Source organism: Scyliorhinus torazame, chromosome 5 (assembly GCF_047496885.1).
Source record: "Scyliorhinus torazame isolate Kashiwa2021f chromosome 5, sScyTor2.1, whole genome shotgun sequence".
NCBI classification, from domain to species: Eukaryota; Metazoa; Chordata; class Chondrichthyes; order Carcharhiniformes; family Scyliorhinidae; genus Scyliorhinus; species Scyliorhinus torazame.
The window spans coordinates 175,696,099-175,719,785 of NC_092711.1; the positions used below are offsets into that span (position 1 = coordinate 175,696,099).

At 48.5% G+C, this 23,687-nt stretch overlaps 1 protein-coding gene across 7 annotated transcripts; it reads left to right on the forward strand.

Moving 5' to 3' along the window:
• The first annotated feature begins 367 nt into the window (after positions 1-367).
• LOC140420752 (uncharacterized) lies at positions 368-21,931 on the forward strand. 7 transcript variants are annotated; one of them, XM_072504736.1, is made up of 3 exons: positions 421-872; positions 9,071-9,529; positions 11,635-14,374. In XM_072504736.1, exon 3 carries the CDS (start codon positions 13,508-13,510, stop codon positions 14,282-14,284), a length of 777 nt encoding a protein of 258 aa, XP_072360837.1. In that variant the 5' UTR covers positions 421-872; positions 9,071-9,529; positions 11,635-13,507; the 3' UTR covers positions 14,285-14,374. The 7 variants fall into 7 exon arrangements, 3 of the variants coding, with proteins under 3 accessions (XP_072360837.1, XP_072360838.1, XP_072360836.1); XR_011946546.1 differs by lacking the exons at positions 9,071-9,529; positions 11,635-14,374 and adding an exon at positions 20,647-21,931 and having other exon boundaries at positions 368-872; XM_072504737.1 differs by lacking the exon at positions 9,071-9,529.
• The last annotated feature ends 1,756 nt before the right edge of the window (positions 21,932-23,687 follow it).

A 23,687-nucleotide genomic window follows, 5' to 3' on the forward strand; every position in this document is an offset into this window, starting at 1 on the left:
GTGGGATTATTTGTGGGAGGTCCTGGGACGGCTTGGATTTGGGCTGGTTTAGTGGACTGGGTCTGGTTGTTATACCAGGCACCGGTGGCATTTATATGGACGAACCGGGTGAGTTCAGATTCTTTCAGGCTGCACGGGGGACTGCCCTGGCTATAGAACCGCTGGCGATGGCACTGAGAGCGTCAGGGGTCTTGCAGGGGATAGTGGACATTATATAAGAGACCATCTTTTTAGCCAGACAAATAAATGTGTCAAGCTGAGGGAGCAAAGGATGTCAATGTCTTTAAGAGAGAGAGAGACCTGGGCCAAGCTTTCCAGGGTCTGCACCGTCTCTAGATTCACTTCCTTTCCCTTCAGTTGAGGAAAGAAATGGAAAGGGGGAGAAAAGAAAGTGTTTTCCGCACGGATGTTGGAGACATGAGGAAAGCTCTTTCTCGCTCGCGCTGATTGGCTGGAGGACCAGAGTCCTTCCGGTCCTAACTCTTTCCATTGGTCAACACCTCAGGGGGTGGGTTTTCCCTCACACATGCGCAACCGTTCCTCTCTCTTGGACATGCGCAGTCCCGGGCCGGGGGCAGATCGCCGACAGGCTTCTCGCTCTGGCCGGAGTTGTCAGCCGGTTGCCTGGAAACCTTGTCTCGGGGAGTGGGGCGGAGCTGCTGTATCCGCCCGCCGGGCCTCCGCACTGGGACCGTGAGACGTCACCGCGGATTCCTATGGGTGCACCGGAAGATTGCTGACCAATGGGAAGAGTTGGTGAGCCGGAAGGACTCTCTTCCACCATCCAATCAGCTCCCTCGTTGTCTGAATGCGGAAGCTGGTCAATGAGCAAAACTGGGGCCTCGCACAGACTGAAACCCCCTCCTGTCTCTGTGAGTAAAACTTTCTTTTCTGCCCCTTTCCATTTCTTTTCTAATTCTGACCTTCAATTGGTGACTTGTAGAAACTGAAGGGAAAGGAAGTGAATCCAGGGAGGGTGCAGACTGTGGAAAGACCCAGGCCTCTCTCATAAAGACATTGACATCTTTTGCTCCCTCAGCTTGACACATTTATTGGTTCACTATTAAAGGGCTGGTTTCTCCAGGCGATTGCTGACATTTAAGAAGACAGTAAATTCACCTAAAGAAACTTAAGGCAGATGTGGTTATGCTGCAGGAGACGCATCTGAAACTGATAGACCAGGTCAGACTACGCAAAGGATGGGTGGGGCAGGTGTTTCATTCGGGGCTAGACGCAAAAAACAGGGGGGTGGCTATACTAGTGGGGAAGCGGGTAATGTTTGAGGCAAAGACCATAGTGGCGGATAGTGGGGGCAGATACGTGATGGTGAGTGGCAAATTGCAAGGGGAGGCGGTGGTCTTAGTGAACGTATATGCCCCGAACTGGGATGATGCCAACTTTATGAGGCGTATGTTAGGACGTATCCCGGACCTAGAGGTGGGGAAGTTGGTAATGTGGGAAATTTTAATACGGTGCTGGACCCAGGGCTGGACAGATTGAGGTCCAGGACCGGAAGGAGGCCGGCTGCAGCTAGGGTGCTGAAGGACTTTCTGGAGCAGATGGGAGGAGTAGACCCCTGGAGATTTAGTAGACCTAGGAGTAAGGAGTTTTCGTTTTTCTCCTATGTCCACAAAGTTTATTCACGGATAGACTTTTTTGAAGCTATCAGAAGCTCAGCCCCCGGATGGGAAGGAGAGAATGATGTGCTTTCTGGATCAGCTGGAATTTCCTAAGGTGGAGGAGCAGGAGAGGGTGGGACTGGGAGCACAGATTGAGATGGAGGAAGTAGTGAAAGGGATTGGGAGCATGCAGGCTGGGAAGGCCCCGGGACCAGACGGATTCCCAGTTGAATTCTATAGGAAATATATGGACTTGCTGGCCCCGCTACTGATGAGAACCTTTAATGAGGCGAGGGAAAGGGGGCAGCTGCCCCCGACTATGTCAGAGGCAACGATATCGCTCCTCCTAAAGAAGGAAAAAGACCCGCTGCAATGCAGGTCCTATAGGCCTATTTCCCTCCTGAATGTGGATGCTAAGATTCTGGCCAAAGTAATGGCAACGAGGATAGAGGATTGTGTCCCGGGGGTGGTTCATGAGGACCAAACTGGGTTTGTGAAGGGGAGACAGCTGAATACAAATATACGGAGGCTGCTAGGGGTAATGATGATGCCCCCACCAGAGGGGGAAGCGGAGATAGTGGTGGCGATGGATGCCGAGAAAGCATTTGATAGAGTGGAGTGGGATTATTTGTGGGAGGTGCTGAGGAGATTTGGCTTTGGAGATGGGTATATCAGATGGGTACAGTTGCTGTATAGGGCCCCGATGGCGAGTGTGGTCACGAATGGACGGGGGTCTGAGTATTTTCGGCTCCATAGAGGGACGAGGCAGGGATGTCCTCTGTCCCCGTTATTGTTTGCACTGGCGATTGAGCCCCTGGCCATAGCATTGAGGGGTTCCAGGAAGTGGAGGGGAGTACTCAGGGGAGGAGAAGAACACCGGGTATCTCTGTATGCGGATGATTTGTTGCTATATGTGGCGGACCCGGCGGAGGGGATGCCAGAGATAATGCAGATACTTGGGGAGTTTGGGGATTTTTCAGGGTATAAATTGAACATGGGGAAAAGTGAGTTGTTTGTGGTGCATCCAGGGAAGCAGAGCAGAGAAATAGAGGATTTACCGTTGAGGAAGGTAACAAGGGACTTTCGGTACTTGGGGATCCAGATAGCCAAGAATTGGGGTACATTACATAGGCTTAATTTAACGCGGTTGGTGGAACAGATGGAGGAGGACTTTTAGAGATGGGACATGGTGTCCCTGTCACTGGCAGGGAGGGTGCAGGCGGATAAACTGGTGGTCCTCCCGAGATTCCTTTTTGTGTTTCAGTGCCTCCCGGTGGTGGTCACGAAGGCTTTTTTCAAAAGAATCGAGAAGAGTATTATGAGTTTTGTGTGGGCCGGGAAGACCCCGAGAGTGAGGAGGGGATTTTTGCAGCGTAGTAGGGACAGGGGGGGGGCTGGCACTACCGAGCCTAAGTGAGTACTACTGGGCCGCCAATATTTCAATGGTGTGTAAGTGGATGGGAGAAGAGGAGGGAGCGGCGTGGAAGAGATTGGAGAGGGCGTCCTGCAGTGGGACTAGCCTACAAGCTATGGTGACGGCACCGTTGCCGTTCTCACCGAAGAAATACACCACAAGCCCGGTGGTGGTGGCTACATTGAAAATTTGGGGGCAGTGGAGACGGCATAGGGGAAGGACGGGAGCCCCGGTGCGGTCCCCGATAAGAAATAACCATAGGTTTGTTCCGGGGAGAATGGATGGGGGATTTGGAGCATGGCAAAGAGCAGGGGTAGCACAATTGAGAGATCTGTTCGTAGATGGGACGTTTGCGAGTCTGGGAGCGCTGACGGAAAAATATGGGTTGCCCCAAGGGAATGCATTTCGGTATATGCAACTGAGGGCTTTTGCGAGGCAACAGGTGAGGGAATTCACCTGACACAGGAGGTGCAGGATAGAGTGATCTCAGAGACATGGGTGGGGGATGGTAAGGTGTCGGACATATGTAGGGAAATGAGGGACGAGGGGGAGATCATGGTAGATGAGCTGAAAGGGAAATGGGAAGAAGAGCTGGGGGAGGAGATTGAGGAGGGGCTGTGGGCTGATGCCCTACGTAGGGTAAACTCATCGTCCTCGTGTGCCAGGCTAAGCCTGATACAATTTAAGGTGTTACACAGGGCGCATATGACTGGAGCACGGCTCAGTAAATTTTTTGGGGTAATGGATAGGTGTGCGAGATGCTCGAGAAGCCCAGCGAATCATACCCACATGTTCTGGTCATGCCCGGCACTACAGGGGTTTTGGGTGGGGTGGCAAAGGTGCTTTCGAAGGTGGTGGGGGTCCAGGTCGAACCAAGCTGGGGGTTGGCTATATTTGGGGTTGCAGAAGAGCCGGGAGTGCAGGAGGCGAGAGAGGCTGATGTTTTGGCCTTTGCGTCCCTGGTAGCCCGGCGCAGGATATTGTTAATGTGGAAGGAAGCCAAACCCCCGGGTGTGGAGACCTGGATAAACGACATGGCAGGGTTTATAAAGTTAGAACGGATTAAGTTCGTACTAAGTGGTTCGGCTCAAGGGTTCACCAGGCTGTGGCAACCGTTCGTCGAATACCTCACAGAAAGATAGAGGGAATGGAAAAGAAGAAGACAACAGCAGCAAACCAGGGGGGAGGGGTGGGGGGGTGGGGGTGGGGGGGGGGGGGGGTGGGGGGAGGAATCGGACGGACTCTCAGGGATGTTATTGTATATGTATAGGCACTTGTTTTAGGTAATGTATATTGGACTGTTGGATTGTATCTTTGGAGAGTATTTATTTTTGACAAGGCAGTTGCCATTTAGTTTTGTTTTTGTTTCTGTTTATATATTATTTATTTATTTGTTTAAAACTGGCCACTGTTATTTACATTGCTTTATTGTTGTGTAAAAGAAACACTACGTACTGTTATGTTTGGCCAAAAAATCTTGAATAAAATATATTTTTTAAAAAAAGGAAGACAGTAAATTAATGTCGGACAGAGACATGTCTCATGTTGTTATCTGGTACAGATTAGATATATTATTTATGGTTCTCTAATAAAGTACATTTATTATTATTTCTATCCTTGTAATATTGTACTGTCGCTACATTACATATTACCAGTCATCTCTTCTCTCAGAGGGTTATTAATCTCTGGATTTCTCTTCCACAGGGACCAGTGGGGTGTGGGGGTCATTGAAAATATTCATGTATGAGTTGGACAGATTTTTAATAAATTGTTATTTTTAAAATCATGTTTTAAACAATGAACGCAACAGAGTAACAGAAAAAATGGGCACAAAGCGGAACAAGAGACATTGCCAATATAAATACTAGCAACATATTGCAGAATTAATTTGGAACAGGATATTTGAGGGACCAGAGCCTCGAGATGAAATGCCAGATTAATTGGACAACCGATTAACAGGTTAAAATAGTGAATGGGGAAAGAAGGTAAGATTATATAAAAAAGGAGGATAACAATTCAGTTTGTAAACCCAAAAATATTGCAAACAGACTAGCCACATAATCAAATTAAAATGAATAACACAACATAGATGACATAGAACTCCTACAGTGCAGAAGGCCATTCACCCCTCAAGTCTGCACTGAGGCTCAGAAAGAACACTTCACTGAAGCCCACTCCCCATCCTATCCTCGTAACTCGGTGCATTGATCATGGTCAACCCACCTAACCTACACATCTTGAACACTATGGGGCAATTTAGCGTAACCAGAGGAAACACACCCAGACACAAGAAGAATATGCAAACTCCACACAGACAGCCACCCAAGGCTGGAATTGAACCTGGGTCCCTGGAGCTGAGGTAGCAGTACTAACCACTGTGGCCTACTCCCAGCCTAAGTTAAATTGAATTCACTCATAGAAGCCCAGGAGGAGCAAGTCAGTCAAATTGGAGCATATGTATTTGAGGTAGAAGTCCCATACTTTACCCAATGCATCAGACTCAAAATGAATTACAGACATTAAAAATTGCATGGAGATGCATTCCATAATGCATTCCATAATCAGCCTATGCCAGTTTTGGATAGAGGGAGGACTGACTTGTCTGCTTCTGTATTGAGCCTGATGAATGTTGGCTCCATCCTAACCCAATCCCCCAGACGAGAGCCCAATTGATGAAGCCTGATTTTCAGGAGACCATACCCTCCCTTAGCTCCTGGTGATTGGAGCTTAACAAACTTGAGGCGATATTTCTTTTTGTTCCAGGTAGAGCCATAGATGTTTACAGCATGGAAACAGGCCCTTCGGCCCAGCTTGTCCCTGCCGCCCAGTTTCTGTCACTAAGCTAGTCCCACTTGTTAGCATTTCCCTCTATACCCACCCTGCCCTTGTTACTGTCTAACTGCTTTTTAAATGACAAAATTGTACCTGCCTCTGGCAGCCGTTCCAGATGCTCACCACCCTCTGTGTGAAGAAATTTCCCCTCTGGTCTCTTTTGTATCTCTCTCCTCTCACCTTAAACCTATGCCCTCTAGTTCTAGACTCCTCTACATTAGGGAAAAGATGTCGACTGTATACCTTATCTATGCTCCTCATTATTTTATAGACCTCTATAAGATTACCACTAAGCCTCCTACGCTCCAGGGAAAAATGTTCCAGCCTATCCAGCCTCTCCTTATAACTCAGACCATCAAGTCCTGGCAGCATCCTGGTAAATCTCTTCTGCACTCTTTCTAGTTTAACAATATTCTTTCTATAATAGGGTGGCCAGAACTGAACACAGTATTCCATGTGTGGTCTTACAAATGTCTTGTACAACTTCAACAAGACATCCCAACTATTGTATTCAATATTCTAACCAATAAAACCTAGCATACTGAATGCCTTCTTCACCACCCTGTCCACCTGCGACTCCACCTACAAGGAGCTATGAACCTCTATTCGTAGATCTCTTTGTTCTGTAAGTCTCCCCAACTCCCTACCATTAACTGAGTAGGTCCTGCCCTGATTTGATAAATTTCCCTAACGACTCTGGTCGACAGCAGTATAGGCAGCATCTGCCGAGGGTACAACAGTCCTGGCAACACATTCATTTTAATGAAGGCATCCTCCCTCGCCATGAAATCGGAAGAGCCGACCACCGGGCAAGATCCCACCTAATAGTCACCATCAGCTGTGGAGAGTTGGCCCCATACAGCTGTCTGAAAGAGGGGCCATTGACAATCCCAGGTTTTTAAATGGCATGGTGTAGGGGGGGGGGACATCTGAAGGGGAAGTTAGCACGAGGAGGGAGCTTACCCCTCAACCCCTCCCCACCGACATGGGCTCAAACTCAGTAAAATTGATCTCGATACGAGAGAAGCCACTAAACCTATCCACTACTCCAATAATGGCCGGGACTGAAACACTGGAGTTCAATACAAACAGCAGCACGTCATCTGCACACACAGTGATCTTGTGCTGCCTCACCCCACCCTCCAGGCCCGATATCAGAGGATCCGATCTAATATCCTCCGGCAAGGGCTCAGTGGCCAACGCAAACAGCAAGGGGGACAGAGGGCAGCCCTGTCTAGTCCCTCTCTGAAGCTCAAAATTTGACATCCTTATACCATTGGTGAGCACCGCCACTGCCGGTCTGTGATATAACAATTGAATCCACTCAATATAATCCTCACCCAACCCGAAGCCTCACAGAGGATACACCAGATAATTCCACTCAACTCGAGCAAAAGCTTTCTCTGCATCGAAGGAGATCATCAGCCCATCCAATGCATATTTCTGAAAAGCCTGAATCACATTCAGCAACCTTCCAACAATCTTCCCCGTATAAACCCAGTCTGGTCCTCCCACACGATTGTCGGAAGGATGTCCTCCAGCCTTATCGGCAAAACGTAAGATCGCAGTTTCAAGTCAACATTCAAAAGAGAGATTGGCCAATAAGAGGTCCACTCCTCTGGGTCCTTGCCCACCTTCAGAATCAAAGAGATATTAGCCTCACGAAGAGTCGGTGGCAGCATCCCCGAGTCAAAAGAGTGACAACACATATCTACCAATGGGTCCAACAACAAATCCTCAAACCCCCAATAAAACTCACACCCACAGACATCCGGTCCCGAGGCTTTACCCGGCTGCAGCTCCTTCATGGCCTTTGACACTCTGCTCTAGAAAGGGGAGCATTAAGAGCCTCACGATGGCTTTCTGAGGCCTCCAGAAGCTTCAGGGAAGAGAAAAAAATGTTCCACACCCACCAGCACATCACCAGACTGCTCAGACTTGTATAATCCTGCATAGAATTCCTGAAATCCAAGTTTGTCTTCATGGCCCTTTTCCCTTTCCCAAGCCGAACAGAGGTAATTGCTCTGAAGTCAACCTTTTCTTTATCAAACAGGCTAAGTATTTGCTCAGCTTATTCCCAACTTCTGCCTCGCAAACGCCTAACTTTTCTGCTGAGACAATCGGGAGCCCAAAGCCACCCTTGCCGTGTTAACCCAAAGCCGCTCTTGCCGTGTTAACCCAAAGCCGCTCTTGCCGTGTTAACCCAAAGCCGCCCTTGCCGTGTTAACCCAAAGCCGCCCTTGCCGTGTTAACCCAAAGCCGCTCTTGCCGTGTTAACCCAAAGCCGCCCTTGCCGTGTTAACCCAAAGCCGCTCTTGCCGGATTAACCCAAAGCCGCTCTTGCCGTGTTAACCCAAAGCCGCTCTTGCCGTGTTAACCCAAAGCCGCTCTTGCCGTGTTAACCCAAAGCCGCTCTTGCCGTGTTAACCTCCTTCAACAATAGCTGACTCGGGCCCTCCATATGATTTATTTGATTTTGCCAAACAAAACTCCAGATGCCGTTAGTTCTCCAGCATTCTGCACCTTTTATTAGCAGGGTAAGAAATTATCAGCCCCCCACCCGAGTATAAACTTTACACGTCTCCCACAAAATGGAGGGGAAAATACCAGGAGTCGAGTTAACCGAAAGGAAGAACTCAAACTATTCCGTAAAGTGTGCAGTAAATGAAATGTCTCTTATCAGGAAGGCATCAAACCTCCACGTTCTCAACCTGGGGGTGAACCCTCGAGCAGAAACTCCAGAAAAACAGGGGAAGGGTTGCGATTACGATGCTCCCTGTAGTGCAAGTGGACACCAGGTGTAGGATCGTTCTCGGCACCAAAAAAGTGTTGATTCTAGTATGACATTGATGTGGGACTGGAAAGAAGGTAAAATCTCCACCCCTCAGGTGCAAAGTTCTCCAAACATCCACATAACCCACCTCCTCACAAGCCAAGGCCAACACCCTAGCTTGCAGCGTGAGGGGAGGGGTGGGGGGGGGGTGGTTCCTGGTAACCGGGAGCTTATCTACCAGAGGATTTAAGTGGCCGTTGAAGTCGCCAACCACAAAAGTGTTAGTTGAAGCTAACTCTGCAAAATCCACAAAAGCCTTAGTAATGAACTCCGGGGAGTAATCGGGGTCCATAAATATTCATTATTGAAACAACATCTCCATGCACCAAACCTCAAATGATCACATATCTACCTCCTTTGTCCTTGGTGCAGGTTTCAACCTTAAATGTGATATTTTTATTAATAAGGATCGCCACACCCCTGCTACTTGATGAAGGAGGTGAAAAGTCCTACCCCACCCAATCCCGCCTCAATTTGAAGTGTTTGTCATCATCCAGATGTGTTTCCTGTAATAATGCTTTTGTGAGGGCCACAAAGAATCCAGCACGAGTTTTAAGGATACAAAGAAAAAACATTTATTTACAATAACAGGACCAGCGACGGGGTCGGCGCCTATAAGTCTGACACGGACATGGCTCCTCATCCATTGGTTGAAATGAAATGAAATGAAATGAAAATGAAATGAAATGAAATGAAAACCGCTTATTGTCACAAGTAGGCTTCAAATGAAGTTACTGTGAAAAGCCCAGAACACTGGTTCTGGAGAAGGCTCCCCTCGGGGAGGAATGTCCGACAGCCACTGGCATCGATCCGGACGTCGCCTCGCCTAAGGTAACGCAGGGGTTTGGGGGGACGTTTTCGGACGGAAGGAGTTGCGCCCCAAGGCATGCACCTCCATTCCCTGTATCTCCTGCACTCCTCATTCTGCACTCTCTCGGGACAATACTATTTGAATGGCCTGTTGAAAAGTCAATGTTGGCTCAGCTATCAACTTTCTCTGGGTGGCCGCATTGTTAATATCGCAAGCCAAATGGTCGCGTAACATTTCTGACAAGGTCTCATCATAGTCACAGTACTCCGCAATCCTGCGTAGCCTGGATAGAATGTCGGCAAGGGATTCTCCTGGGGTCCTCTCAGTGGTATTAAACCGATAACGTTGGACTATCGTGGACAGGATTGGGTTAAAATGTTGCCCCACTAAGTTCACAAGTTCATCAAACGTTTTGGTGTCCGGCGCAGGTGGGTACGTAAGGCTCCTAATCACCCCAAACGTATGCGGGCCACAGGCGGTGAGCAATATGACCACCTGGCGCTCGTTTTCGTTGATGTTGTTTGCCCGGAAATAGTAACGCATCCGTTGTGCATACTGGTTCCAGCTTTCCAGCGCAGCATCAAAAACATCCAAACGTCCGTACAGAGGCGTGGTGTAATAGAAAACTACTTCCAACCTGTATCCAACAAAAATCCAGGGAGGTGGCTTCAGCAGTGTAGACAGCTATTCTCTTTAACCCTCATTGCCAGTTTTGCGAGGGAGCACGAGTTTTAAGGATACAAAGAAATAAAATTTATTTACAATAACATATATATACACAACAGCAGCAACTTCACTTGCTGCTCCCTCCTTCCTGCTGGTTCCAAACTGGCCAGCTTTATTTATACAGGGAGTCTGCTAATGATTTCTCCGCCCCCCTCATTGGGGAAGCTCATACTCCCACAGGATTGTGGGATTGTCATTAGTCCGCAGCCAATGGTAAACAGGCAGGTTAAAACAAAACCTATGCCAATTTTCTCCTTAAGAAAGGAGAGGATCTTTTTCCTTCTGATAGGGTGATGGATGCCCCGTACATTCCCTGAGAAAATTTGCAGATTAACTGCCGCCATTAGTTAGGTGACAGAGAGAACAGGAACAGATTTTCACACCACAATCGGGCGTGCGCCATTACCCCCTCCTCCAACTCACTTTACACCAGAGGCACCAAAGTCTCCCCAAACTGCTCCTTTCACAGATAAAAGCCCCGAATGTACCAGAGTAGGATAAAGTCAACAACACATAAACCCTCCCATAATAACAAAAATACAAAAGAATCACCACCACAATAGATCCATGGGGACATTCCGCAATAAGACTGAGGACCTGGAGGATTAACCCCACGACCAGACTGTCATTACCCTCAGGATACCTTCTCCACAATGAGAAGAAAAGAAGGGCCAACAAGGGATTGGGGATCGAATGTCCCTCCCGCATTTTAGACCCACCCGTGAAGACCTGCATCCATCAACACCCACCCTTCGGCAATGGCGCCACTCGGTTCTGCCATGATTAATGCTCAGATCTTCACAGAGCGCATATGACAGGGGTGAGGCTGAGCAGGTTCTTTGGGGTGGAGGACAATTGTGGGAGGTGCTCGGGGGGGGCCCAGCAAATCACGCCCGTATGTTCTGGGCGTGCCCGGTGCTGGATGGGTTCTGGAGGGGCGTTGCGAGGATATTTCTGAGGTGGTGAACACCCGGGTTAAGCCGAACTGGGGGTTAGCACTATTTGGGGTATCGGACGAGCCGGGAGTGCAGGAGGCGAAAGAGGCTGGTATTCTGGCCTTTGCGTCCCTGGTAGCCCGGCGGAGGATTCTGCTGCAGTGGAAGGATGCGAGGCCCCCAAGCGTGGAAACCTGGGTCAGCGACATGGCGGGGTTCATTAAATTGGAGAGGGTAAAATTTGCCTTGAGAGGGTCTGTGCAGGGGTTCTTCAGGTGGTGGCAACCGTTCCTAGACTTTCTCGGAGGTGGTCAGCAGCAACCCGGGGGGGGGGGGGGGGGGGTGTACTTTGTGTTAACTACTGTGTTTATTATTGCTTAATGGGGGGTTGTATCTTGGGGGAATTCGTGATGTAGTTGTAAGATGTTTACTTATGTGTTCTTTGTTTTTCTTTTCTCTGTAAGGGGAAGGAAGTGACCCGTGTTGAAAATATGTTAAAAATTTGAATTAAAATATATATATTTTTTAAATGATTAACGCTCGGATAATAGAAGAAAGATGATGGATAATAAGCACACGGCACATCTACCATAACTGAGATAAGATAATACGAGTCCCTGCAACACTCGAGGAGAAGAAGACATTCAATCGGCTCTCACAGAATAACAACTCCCTTCAACAGGATAAAAGATAACAAATTCAGACAACAACACCATGCTAGGGAAAGAGTCCGGATTAGAGTCTCAGTTAGTCTGGGCTGCAAATCATCGCTCCAATCCTTGCCCTTCGAGGATTTAGCGAAGACCAAGACAGTAGTCGGATTATCGAAAGACTTGATCTCGTAATGTGCCACGGTCAACACCCTTCTTGATGTGGAGATGCCGGCGTTGGACCTATAAAGCAACATAATTCACTCCCGCAGCCTTGAGTTCCCTTCAGATTTCATTGAAGCCTCGATGCTTCGTTTGTGTGGCTGACAAAAAATCCTCACTTCCTCATGGAGTCAGGTCCCACCTCGCCTTACCCGTCTCCAGGACCCTCTGGTGATCTTTCAAGTTGTGGAAGTGAATGATTACAGGCCTGGGATGAAAACTATCCCTCAGACTCAAAGACAGGATCCGATGCCCTTTCTAATTTGAAACACCCAGGCTTCACATCCAGCTTGAGAAAATGTGGCAGCCAGTCCTCGAAGAACCCAATGGGAGCCTTACCCTCCACACCTTCTGGCAGGCCGACGACTCGGATATTCTTTCTCTGACCCTCGGTTCTCCAAGTTCTCCAGGAGTCCACCACATCACTCAGCCGGTTTTCCAAGGATTTAATTCTTGCCTCCCCGATTCCCTCCTCAGGATCGTCGATCCTTTCCTTGGTGTTTTACAGCTCGGCGCCCTGAGCTCACAGATATTAAGCCAGCACACTCAGCCTCTGGTCAATAACACTGAGAATGTTGCTGACATAGATCGGCCAATGATCCTACAGAATAAATGAGCATGCTTGATGGGCCGAATGGCTGACTGCAGCTCCTATTTGTTATGATCTCTGTGACCAGGACAGGAAGCAGTGAGCATGGATCTGTCAATCAGCCTGAATCAGCACCTTCAGGAGAATTGGGAGGGTGAATATTAGAAGAAGAAGAAAAGAAGAAAATTGTTTTATTGTCACAAGTAGGCTTCAATGAAGTTACTGTGAAAAACCCCTAGTCACCACATTCCAGCGCCTGTTCGGGGAGGCTGTTACGGGAATTGAACCGTTCTGCTGGCCTGCCTTGGTCTGCTTTCAAAGCCAGCGATTTAGCCCTGTGGTAAATAGCCCCTGCAATAGATACAGCAGAGTGAGAATGGAGGGAGAGTGTGTGGGATGGAGATTTACAGCTTTTGGGGAATGAGAGAGGGAAGAATGTTCTCGAGGAACTAGAATTGTCTGTTCTGAATTTCTATCCTGTACTGACAGTGATGAATTTTTGAAATTGTTTTTACAGGATATTAGACGAGGAGGAATTACAGACAGAAATCTCAAAAGTCACGTCTCAATCTGGCTGAGTCTCTCAATTCCTTGGAGCTGAATATCACCGGACTTTGAATCTGGAAGGAGAAATGTTTGTCTGTTCTGTTGGCTTCAAAAGATTTTAACCATCATTGTGACTGGAAAAGCACCGAGACACACACACCCGAGTGAGAGTGTTCCAGAGCACTGACTGTGGAAAGAGCTTTAACCAGTTACGCAGCCTGAAAAAAACATCACACCATCCACAGTGGGGAGAGACTGTACACGTGTTCTTTATGTGGACGAGGCTTCAACTTATTGTCAAACCTGGAGAGACTAAAGGAGACCCAAAACATGGAGAAACGGTGGAAATGTGGGGACTGTGGGAAGGGATTCAGATTCCCATCTCAGCTGGAAGCTCATCGACGCATTCACACTGGGGAGAGGCCGTTCACTTGCTCTCAGTGTGAGAAGGGATTCACTGATTCATCGAACCTGCGGACGCATCAGCAGGTTCACACTGGGGAGAGGCCGCTCACCTCTCAGTGTGAGAAGGGATTCACTATTTCTTCGAGCCTGCGGACACACCAGCTAGTTCACACTGGGGAGAGGCCGCTCACTTGCTCTCAGTGTGTGAAAGGATTCATTACTTTAAAGAGCCTGCAGAAACATCAGCGACTTCACACTGGGGAGAGGCCATTCACCTGCTCTCAGTGTGAGAAGGGATTCACTACTTCATCGAACCTGCAGATACATCAGCGAGTTCACACTGGGGAAAAGCCGTTCACATGCTCTCAGTGTGAGAAGGGATTCGCTACTTCATCGAACCTGCGGAAACACCAGCGAATTCACACGGGGGAGAGGCCGTTCACCTGCTCTCAGTGTGAGAAGGGATTCACTACTTCATCGAACCTGCAGATACACCAGCGCGTTCACACTGGGGAGAGGCCGTTCACCTGCTCTCAGTGTGGGAAGGGATTCGCTCAGTTATCCAACCTGCGGAGACACCAGCGAGTTCACAGGGGAGACGGCGTTAACCTGTTCTTAGTGAGAGAAGAGATTCAGATATCCATACGCCCTGCAGGAACACCAGCGAGTTCACACCTAGAAGAAGCCATTCACCTGCTCTGAGCAGGGGAGACATTCAATGATCCGTCCCAACTACGGAGACACTAGCGAGTTAATTCTGGGGAGAGACCATTCATCTGCTCTCAATGTGGGGTGGGGGGGTGGGGGTGGGGGGGGGGGTTGTAATTCATCACACCTGTTGTGGCTCCAACAAGTTCACAATAAATTACAGATGTTGGCTCCGTTGTTAATGTTTCTGCTCTCACTGACATCCAGGACTGTATTCTGTTCATTCTGACATCTGGTGAATGGTGATGATTGGAGGGTTTCTTTCTGCTGGACTGGCCGGTCTAACACCTCTGCCTCCGGTGGGCTGACCATTTTTGAGCCTCGTTGCGATTACCTGGTTCCATGTGTGACGAGGAGCACATAATGAAAATGTGTCTGCATGTTGGAAGATATTTAGTTCCCAAAGCAGCCACGTTGCCATGAAGATGGGCTATGGGGGTTACAGGGTTCTTTTGCCTAATTTATCTGGGTGTTTCTCGCAGAAGGAAACTATCATGGTATGAGGGGCAAGTTGTGGTAGATTGGGAAATTACAATAAACATCACTGAAAGTGGCAACGCAGGTGGATAAGGAGCTAAGAAGGCAGACGGCATGCTTGTCTTCATTGGTCGGGCATTGAGTATAAAAATTGTCAAGTCATGCTGCAGCTGTACAGAACCTTAGTTAGGCCACACGTGGAATATTGCCGACAATTCTGGTCAGCACATTACCAAAAGGATATGTCACCCAAGTCACATCCAAGGCTGGAATCGAACCTGTGTCTCTGGCATTGTGAGCAGCTGTACCACTGTGCAGCCGAACTGTATTGCTTGATTAGAGGTGGGTGTGCAGGAAAAACTTTATTTAGGAGCGAGTTGTCAGGACTTCTAACTTCCTGCCTGTGAGGTTGGTGGAAGCTGCGATGATTATTGATTTCAAAATGAAATAGCTTGGGAGCATGAAGGAACTAAACTTACAGGGGAACATGGATATAGAGGTATAATTGTACTGACTGGTTTGCTCAACAGATTCGGTATGGTTTCAAATTAATGAATGGACTCCTTCTGTGCTATAATCACTCTATGACTGGAAAAATAAAACATAGATACACAACTACATCACAAAACTAGAAATAATAACGAATATATTTTATTACAGAACCATCAATGATAGATCTAATCTGTACCATATAACAACAGTAGAAATTTCTCTCTCTGATATTAATTTACTGCCCCCTCAAATGTCAGCCATCTCCTGGGGAAACCAGCCCTTTAATTGTGAACATTAGGGAAGAGTCAGCACCTTCAGGGGAGGAGAACTGGGCGTGGGAGGGTGAACAAAGAAATGTACAGCACAGGAACAGGCCCTTCGGCCCTCCAAGCCCGTGCCGACCATTCCCGGGTGGGGATAGGGTAGATGGGATAAGGGTGAGGGTGGGGAACTGGGAGAGTATCTGCGTTTCTGTTGTTTTGGAAATAAACCTGTTCAAAGTACGACTCAGCTTTCGAGCGATTCTTCCTCTGCAGACACTATTTTGAATGATGTGGAGATGCCGGCGTTGGACTGGGGTTGGCACAGTAGGAAGTCTTACAACACCAGGTTAAAGTCCAACAGGTTTGTTTCGAATCACTAGCTTTCGGAGCACACCGCCTTCATCAGGCGAGTCACCTGATGAAATGATTGGAAACAAACGTGTTGGACTTTAACCTGCTATTGTAAGACTTCTTACTATTTTGAATAACCTGGTAGCAGAGGATCAACACTAAACTTTGGTGCTGTGTTGGTGTGTAAGATGTTTCATTCTCTCTCTCTGAGAAGAAGCACATTGCTGCTGACATTTTAGTGACAGAATGGCAGAAGGACAGGTTTTAATTATCCATGAATTTTCTCGGAGGGAGAACAATATCAGGAATGGAACCGTGAAGCTGAGATGTGGACACGGGTCACTTCCTTCCCCTGAAAGAGGCTGGATAGGGCTTTGGCTTCATCATTAACAGCAAAATACAAGGTTATGAGGAAAGTATTTTCGGAATTCGTTGAGAATGATTTGGATACTGAAAACTGATTGGATATTCCATTACCGTTTTGGATAAGTCGTATAAAAAAGATGAGTTGTTGGAAGCATATGAAGCATTTGATAGATTTCAGGAAATAGGTGGTCATCCATGGAGAAATATATTACGGACTTTGATAAGTCATGTAAGAGATGAAGGGGTTTCATCTTGAAATCCCAGGGTCTGTATTCTCAGTTAAGTTGCTCGGTTGTGGAGGCATTTTTCATGCCGATTGCATTTTGTTATTGATGTGAATTTCAATTCCATGGGAGAGACTCTCTCCTCGTCATGCTGCTCTGTAAAAGCACGTGTTGTGGAAATTACTCATTTCCAAGTCATTTCGTGTTAAATACAGAAAACTCACAACAAAGCAAAGGATCAGGGGAGACTGGATGAACAGATGAAGGAGAAGAGAAGGACAAGAGTGGTGAGAATGTGGAGCTCGCTGCCACACAGAGTGGTTGGTGCTGTTCCCATGAGTTTGCTGCCCTTGTCCTTCATGACAGTCAAGGTTATGGGTTTAGAAGGTGATGTCGAAGGAGCCCTGGTGAGCTCATAAATCATTGAATTTACAGTGCAGAAGGAAGCCATTCAGCCCATCGAGTCTGCACTGGCTTTGGAAAGAACACCTCACTTAAGCCCACGCTTCCACCCTGTCCCCGTAAACCCACCTAACCTTTTTGGACACTAAGGGCAATTTACTTTGGCCAATCCACCTAACCTGCACATCTTTGGACTCTGTGAGGAAACCAGAGCACGCAGAGGAAATCCACGCACACACGGGGAGGATGTGCAGACTCCGCACAAACAATGACCCAAGCCTGGAATCGAACCTGGGACCCTGGAGCTGTGAAGCAACTGTGCTAACCACTGTGCTGCCGTGCTGCCCCTATTACTGTGCTAACGTCCTGCCCCTATTATTGTGCTAATGCCCTGCCCTATCACTGTGGTACCGTGAAATATCTTGTAGATGGTACACACACTGCTACCATTGTGCTCTGGAGGTCAAGGGAGTCACTGTTTCGGGTGGTGGACGGGGTACTCAACAAGCTGGTGCTTTGTCCTGTATAAAACATGTGGAGATGCCGGCGTTGGACTGGGGTGGGCATAGTAAGAAGTCTCACAACACCAAGATAAAGTCCAACAGCTTTATTTAAAATCACAAGCTTTCTGAGCACTGCTCACTTCACCTGATGAAGGAGCAGTGCGCCGAAAACTTTTGATTTCCAATAAACCTGTTGGACTTTAACCTGGTGTTGTGAGACTTCTTACTGTAAAAAACAAACTCCATAATTTAAATAAGACTGATAAATAATAATTGTTGCCGGAAAGGACTGTGACCGAGAAAATATAACCAATTCAGTCCACTTGAAAAAGATCTGGGCCGAAATTCTCCCCCAACGGCGGGATGTCCGCCGACTGGCGCCAAAGCCGGCGCCAATCAGACGGGCATCGCGCCGGCCCAAAGGTGCGGAAGGCTCCACATCTTTGGCGGCCTAGCCCCAACATTGAGGGGCTAGGCCGACGCCGGAGGGATTTCCGCCCCGCCAGCTGGCGGAAATGGCGTTTGTTTCCCCGCCAGCTGGCGCGGAAATGCGGCGCATGCGCGGGAGCGTCAGCGGCCGCTGTCAGTTTCCCAGCGCATGCGCGGGAGCGTCAGCGGCCGCTGTCAGTTTCCCGTGCATGCGCAGTAGGGAGAGTCTCTTCCGCCTCCGCCATGGTGGAGGCCGTGACGGAGGCGGAAGGGAAAGAGTGCCCCCACGGCACAGGCCCGCCCGCGGATCGGTGGGCCCCGATCGCGGGCCAGGCCACCGTGGGGGCACCCCCCCGGGGTCAGATCGCCCCGCGCCCCCCCCCAGGACCCCGGAGCCCGCCCACGCTGCCTGGTCCCGCTGGTAAATACCAGGTTTGATTTACGTCGGCGGGACAGGCAATTCCTGAGTGGGACTTCGGCCCATCCGGGCCGGAGAATCCAGCGGGGGGTCCCGCCAACCGGCGCGGCCGGATTCCCGCCCCCGCCCAATCTCCGGGAGCGGAGACTTCGGCGGGGGCGGGGGCGGGATTCACGGCGGCCAACGGCCATTCTCCGACCCGGCGGGGGGTTGGAGAATGACGCCCCTGCTCTTCAAAGATATATCAGAAGACATCACATTTGATGTTTGTAGTTGAATTTATTACCTCAGCAACTCACTGAGACACCAGACTGACAAAGGCATTGATTGGACAATAGCTGGAAACAATGATCTGAAACGTTCTGTGAGTGAAACTTCTCTCTTTAGCCTGGAATGGACTATGTCAGAGTTAAAGGCAATACCAGGTTAAATTACATTGAATATACAGCAGAGAAACAGGCCATTCAGCCCAACCAATCTCTGCTAGTATTTCTACTTCACTTCATCCTCCTCCCATGCTTTCCCATCTGACTCTATCAGTGTGTCCGTCTGTTTATTTCTCCTTCATGTGTTCATCCAGCTTCCTCTTCAATGTATCAATGTTATTCACCTCCACTCACTGGTAGTGGGTTCCACATTCTCATTACTGTCTGGAAAGACGTTTCTCCTGAATTAAGTTTTGCTCTTACCCCTACAAGTGGGAAACATCCACTGTGTTTATCAAAAGCTTTGATAATTTTAATGACCTCAATTAGCCCATCAGTCTTGTATTTTGAAGAGAGAAAAGTGACCATTGTGAACATTGAGAAATGAAGACTCACTGAGAATGGGTGGGCTGGGTTGTATGAATTAGATAGTTAATCAGACTGTTCATGAACAGGTACTTGGTGTTTGGGAGTAGTCGGGGAGTTCAAGTGGCCGTCCTCAATAAAACATTAATTTTCATTTGGACAGCACATTTAAAAAAAAAAATAGAGTACCCAATTATATTTTTTCCAATTAAGGGGCAATTGAATGTGGCCAATCCACCTAACCCTCACATCTTTGGATTATGGGGGTGAAACCCATGCAAACACGGGGAGAATGTGCAAACTCCACATCGACAGTGACCCAGGGCCGGGATCAAACCCAGGTCCTCAGCACCATTGGCAGCAGTGCTAACCACTGCACCACCGTGCCGCCCTCTTTGATAGCACATTTGACTTAATAAAATACGTCCAGGATTTTCCAGGAAAATTGCAAAAGAAAGTTTCATGAAGGTTGTCCAAGACCGTGATGTGACACAAATTCTACATCTCATTCCCCAGATATTCTCTCCTTCCTATTGATTTCAACACTAATTCATCCCATTATCTCCTCCTGCTTTCCCCCAAAATCTCCTCCCCTGAAGGCGCTGACTCTCTAGTTCAGTGTCACACTAATCTATTGCGCCTCCCCCCCCCCCCCCCCAAATATTTCACCCAGGCGTCGAAATCTTTACACCTTAAATTAACAAGCTGTTTTGCTAAGGGGGCGCCACAATCAACTCCACTGACTACCCATATGTACTGTGTGTCAGGGTGGGGTCATTCGTGCGCTCCCCCCCCCCCCCCCCCCCATTTCATCCTATTCCAAGGAGTTTGGAGACTGGACTCAGGATGAGTAATGGCGGTCATAGCCCCCATAATCCCCTGCGGTGGTGAAACCGCTCCATTCGCCGGGCGGGCGGGCCGGACTGCGCATGATCTTGGGAGCGATGGGAAGCTGCACATGTGCAGGAAGATCCCACCTCCTGACCTTTCTGCTGAGGTGTTGACCAATGGGAGCAGTTGGAGGACCGGAAGGTCTCTGGTTCTGAAGGAAAAGGAAGTGAATCCAGGGAGGGTGCAGATTCTGCAAAGGTTGGCCCAGGTCTCTAAGTATATTCCCGGATTGTGTGAAAATTGGTGGTGGTAAATAGTGAGGAGGATAGTCTTTGGTTACAGGAGGATAATAATCTTTATTATTGACAAAAGTAACCCTGCAGCGTCCATCTAATTCAGTTAGAAATTATTGATCATCTCTGCTTGAGGACGTTCATAGGCAGAAAATTCCAGCTCATGATCAATCACTACCTCCTGTATCTTAACCAACTGGAACAATCCTATACATTAAACACAATTTTAGTCCTGTTACATATTTCCGTTAGGCTGGCAGTCCGCTTGAAGATTTCCAGGCCTCTTTGTCCTGGACAGGAAGCAGTGAGCAGGGATCTGTCAATCAGCCTGAATCAGCACCTTCAGGAGAATTGGGAGGGTGAATATTAGATACAGCAGAGTGAGAATGGAGGGTGTGTGTGGAATGGCGATTTACAGATTTGGGGAAATGAGAGAGGACCATAGAAACCAGAAATGTCTGTTCTGAATCTCTATCCTATACTGACAATTATGTATTTTGTAAACTCCTCTTACAGGATATCAGAAGAGGAAGAATTACAGACAGAAATCTCAAACCAAACCTCGCGTCTCGATTTGACATTCACTCAATTCACTGGGACTTGAATATCATCGGCCTTTGAATCGAGAAGGAAAAAGGTTAGTCTATTCTTTCTGCTTCAGATGGTGTTAACCATCAGTGTGACTGGAAACTCACTGAGACATACATACCTGAATGAGAGTGTTCCAGAGCACTGACTGAAAAGAGCTTTAACCAGTTACACAGCCTGAAAAAAACAGCGGGGAGATCTGTGTGAGCCTTCAACTGATTGTCCAACCTGGAGAGACACAAGGACACCCCCACCCTGGAGAAACCATGGAAATGTGGGGACTGTGGGAAGGGATTCAGATTCCCATCAGCACTGGAAACTCATCGACGCATTCACACTGGGGAGAGGCCGTTCACCTGCTCTCAGTGTGAGAAGGGATTTGCTAAGTTATCTAACCTGAAGAAGCACCAGCCAGTCCACGTCGGGGAGAGGCCATTCACCTGCTCCACGTGTGGGAAGGGGTTCAGTACTTCTTCCAGACTGCTGACACACCAACTAGTTCACACTGGGGAGAGACCGTTCAGCTGCTCTCACTGCACAAAGATGTTTCGAATCTCATCCCATCTGCTGACACACCAGCTCCTGCACACCGGAGAGAGGCCGTTCACCTGCTCTCAGTGTGGAAAGGGATTCACTCAAATAAGCAACCTACAGGCACACCAGCGAGTTCACACTGGGGAGAGGCCGTTCACCTGCTCTGACTGTGGGAAGGGATTCACTCGGTTATCCCACCTGCAGAGACACCAGCGAGTTCACACTGGGGAGAGGCCATTCACCTGCTCTGACTGTGGGACAGGATTCACTCGGTTACCCCACCTACAGACACACCAGCGAATTCACACTGGGGAGAGGCCGTTCATTTGCTCTGACTGTGGAAAGAGATTCACTCAGCTACCCAATCTGCAGGCACACCAGCGAATTCACACTGGGGAGAGGCCATTCACCTGCTCTGAATGTGGGAAGGGATTCACTCTCTTAGCCACGTTGCAGGCACACCAGCGCGTTCACACAGGGGAGAGGCCATTTACCTGCACCGTGTGTGAGAAGGGATTCACTCGGTCAACACTTCTGCTGAGACACCAGCAAGTTCACGAGTGAAGAGAGGGGTTGGATTATGCTGTTATTGCTGCTGTTAATCACATCCAGGACTGAACCATGTTCATTCTGACACTTGGTGAAGTGGGTGGGTCGGAGAGTTTCTTTCTGCTGGATAAGCAACCTACAGGCACACCGAGTTCACACTGGGGAGAGGCCGTTCACCTGCTCTGACTGTGGGAAGGGATTCACTCGGTTATCCCACCTGCAGAGACACCAGCGAATTCACACATGGGAGAGGCCGTTCACCTGCTCTGACTGTGGGACAGGATTCCCACAGGATTCACTCGGTTATCCCACCTACAGACACACCAGCGAATTCACACTGGAGAGAGGCCGTTCATTTGCTCTGACTGTGAAAAGAGATTCACTCAGCTACCCAATCTGCAGGCACACCAGCGAGTTCACACTGGGGAGAGGCCATTCACCTGCACCATGTGTGAGAAGGGATTCACTCGGTCAACACTTCTGCTGAGACACCAGCAAGTGTGAGGTTATCCATTTTGGTAGGAATAACAGCAAAAGAGATTACTATTTAAATGATAAAATATTAAAACATGCTGCTGTGCAGAGAGACCTGGGTGTGCTAGTACATGAGTCGCAAAAAGTTGGCTTACAGGTGCAACAGGTGATTAAGAAGGCAAATGGAATTTTGTCCTTCATTGCTAGAGGGATGGAGTTTAAGACTAGGGAGGTTCTGCTGCAATTGTGTAAGGTGTTCGTGAGGCCACACCTGGAGTATTGTGTTCAGTTTTGGTCTCCTTACTTGAGAAAGGACATACTGGTACTGGAGGGTGTACAGAGGAGATTCACTAGGTTAATCCCAGAGCAGAAGGGGTTGGATTCCGAGGAGAGGTTGAGTAGACAGGGACAGTACTCGTTGGAATTTAGAAGGATGAGGGGGGGATCTTATAGAAACATATAAGATTATGAAGGGAATGGATAGGATAGATGCGGGCAGGTTGTTTCCACTGGCGGGTGAGAGCAGAACTAGGGGGAATAGCCTCAAAATAAGGGGAAGTAGATTTAGGACTGAGTTTAGGAGGAACTTCTTCACCCAAAGGGTTTTGAACCTATGGAATTCCTTGCCCAGTGAAGTAGTAGAGGCTCCTTCATTAAATGTTTTTAAGATAAAGATAGATAGTTTTTTTAAGAATAAAGGGATTAAGGGTTATGGTGTTCGGGCCGGAAAGTGGAGCTGAGTCCACAAAAGATCAGCCATGATCTCATTGAATGGTGGAGCAGGCTCGAGGGGCCAGATGGCCTACTCCTGCTCCTAGTTCTTATGTTCTTGTACAGATTTTAGTGAGTTTAGATTTGTTGATCAGCACCTTCAGGAAAATTGGGAGAGAAAGTAAGTGAATACAGTCTGTATATTACACACATTTTCCATCCAGTAATATCGACATCGATCTGTCTGGCAGCCTGCATGAATATTTTCAGGTCTCTGTGTCCAGGACAGGAAGCAGTGAGCGTGAATCTGTCAATCAGCCTGAATCCCTCCCCTCCCCCCTTCCCGTGGTTCGCCTTACTTTCCTCTTAGGTTTAGCTGTGTTCCCCCCCCCCCAGTCTATCTCTCCCTTTCATGCTTTGGCCACTTTCCCCTGATTCTTGGATACCTGGCTATTCTTCCTCTTGTTCGTTGGCCTCAAACAGGTCCCGGAACAATTGGGTGAATGGCTCCCACGTTCTGTGGAAGCCGTCGTCTGACCCTCGGATGGCAAATTTGATTTTCTCCATTTGGAGAGATTCCGAGAGGTCGGACAGCCAGTCTGCAGCTTTGGGTGGTGCTGCTGACCACCAGCCGAACAGGATTCTCCGGCGGGCGATCAGGGAGGCAAAGGCAAGGGCGTCCGCCCTCCTCCCCAGGAATA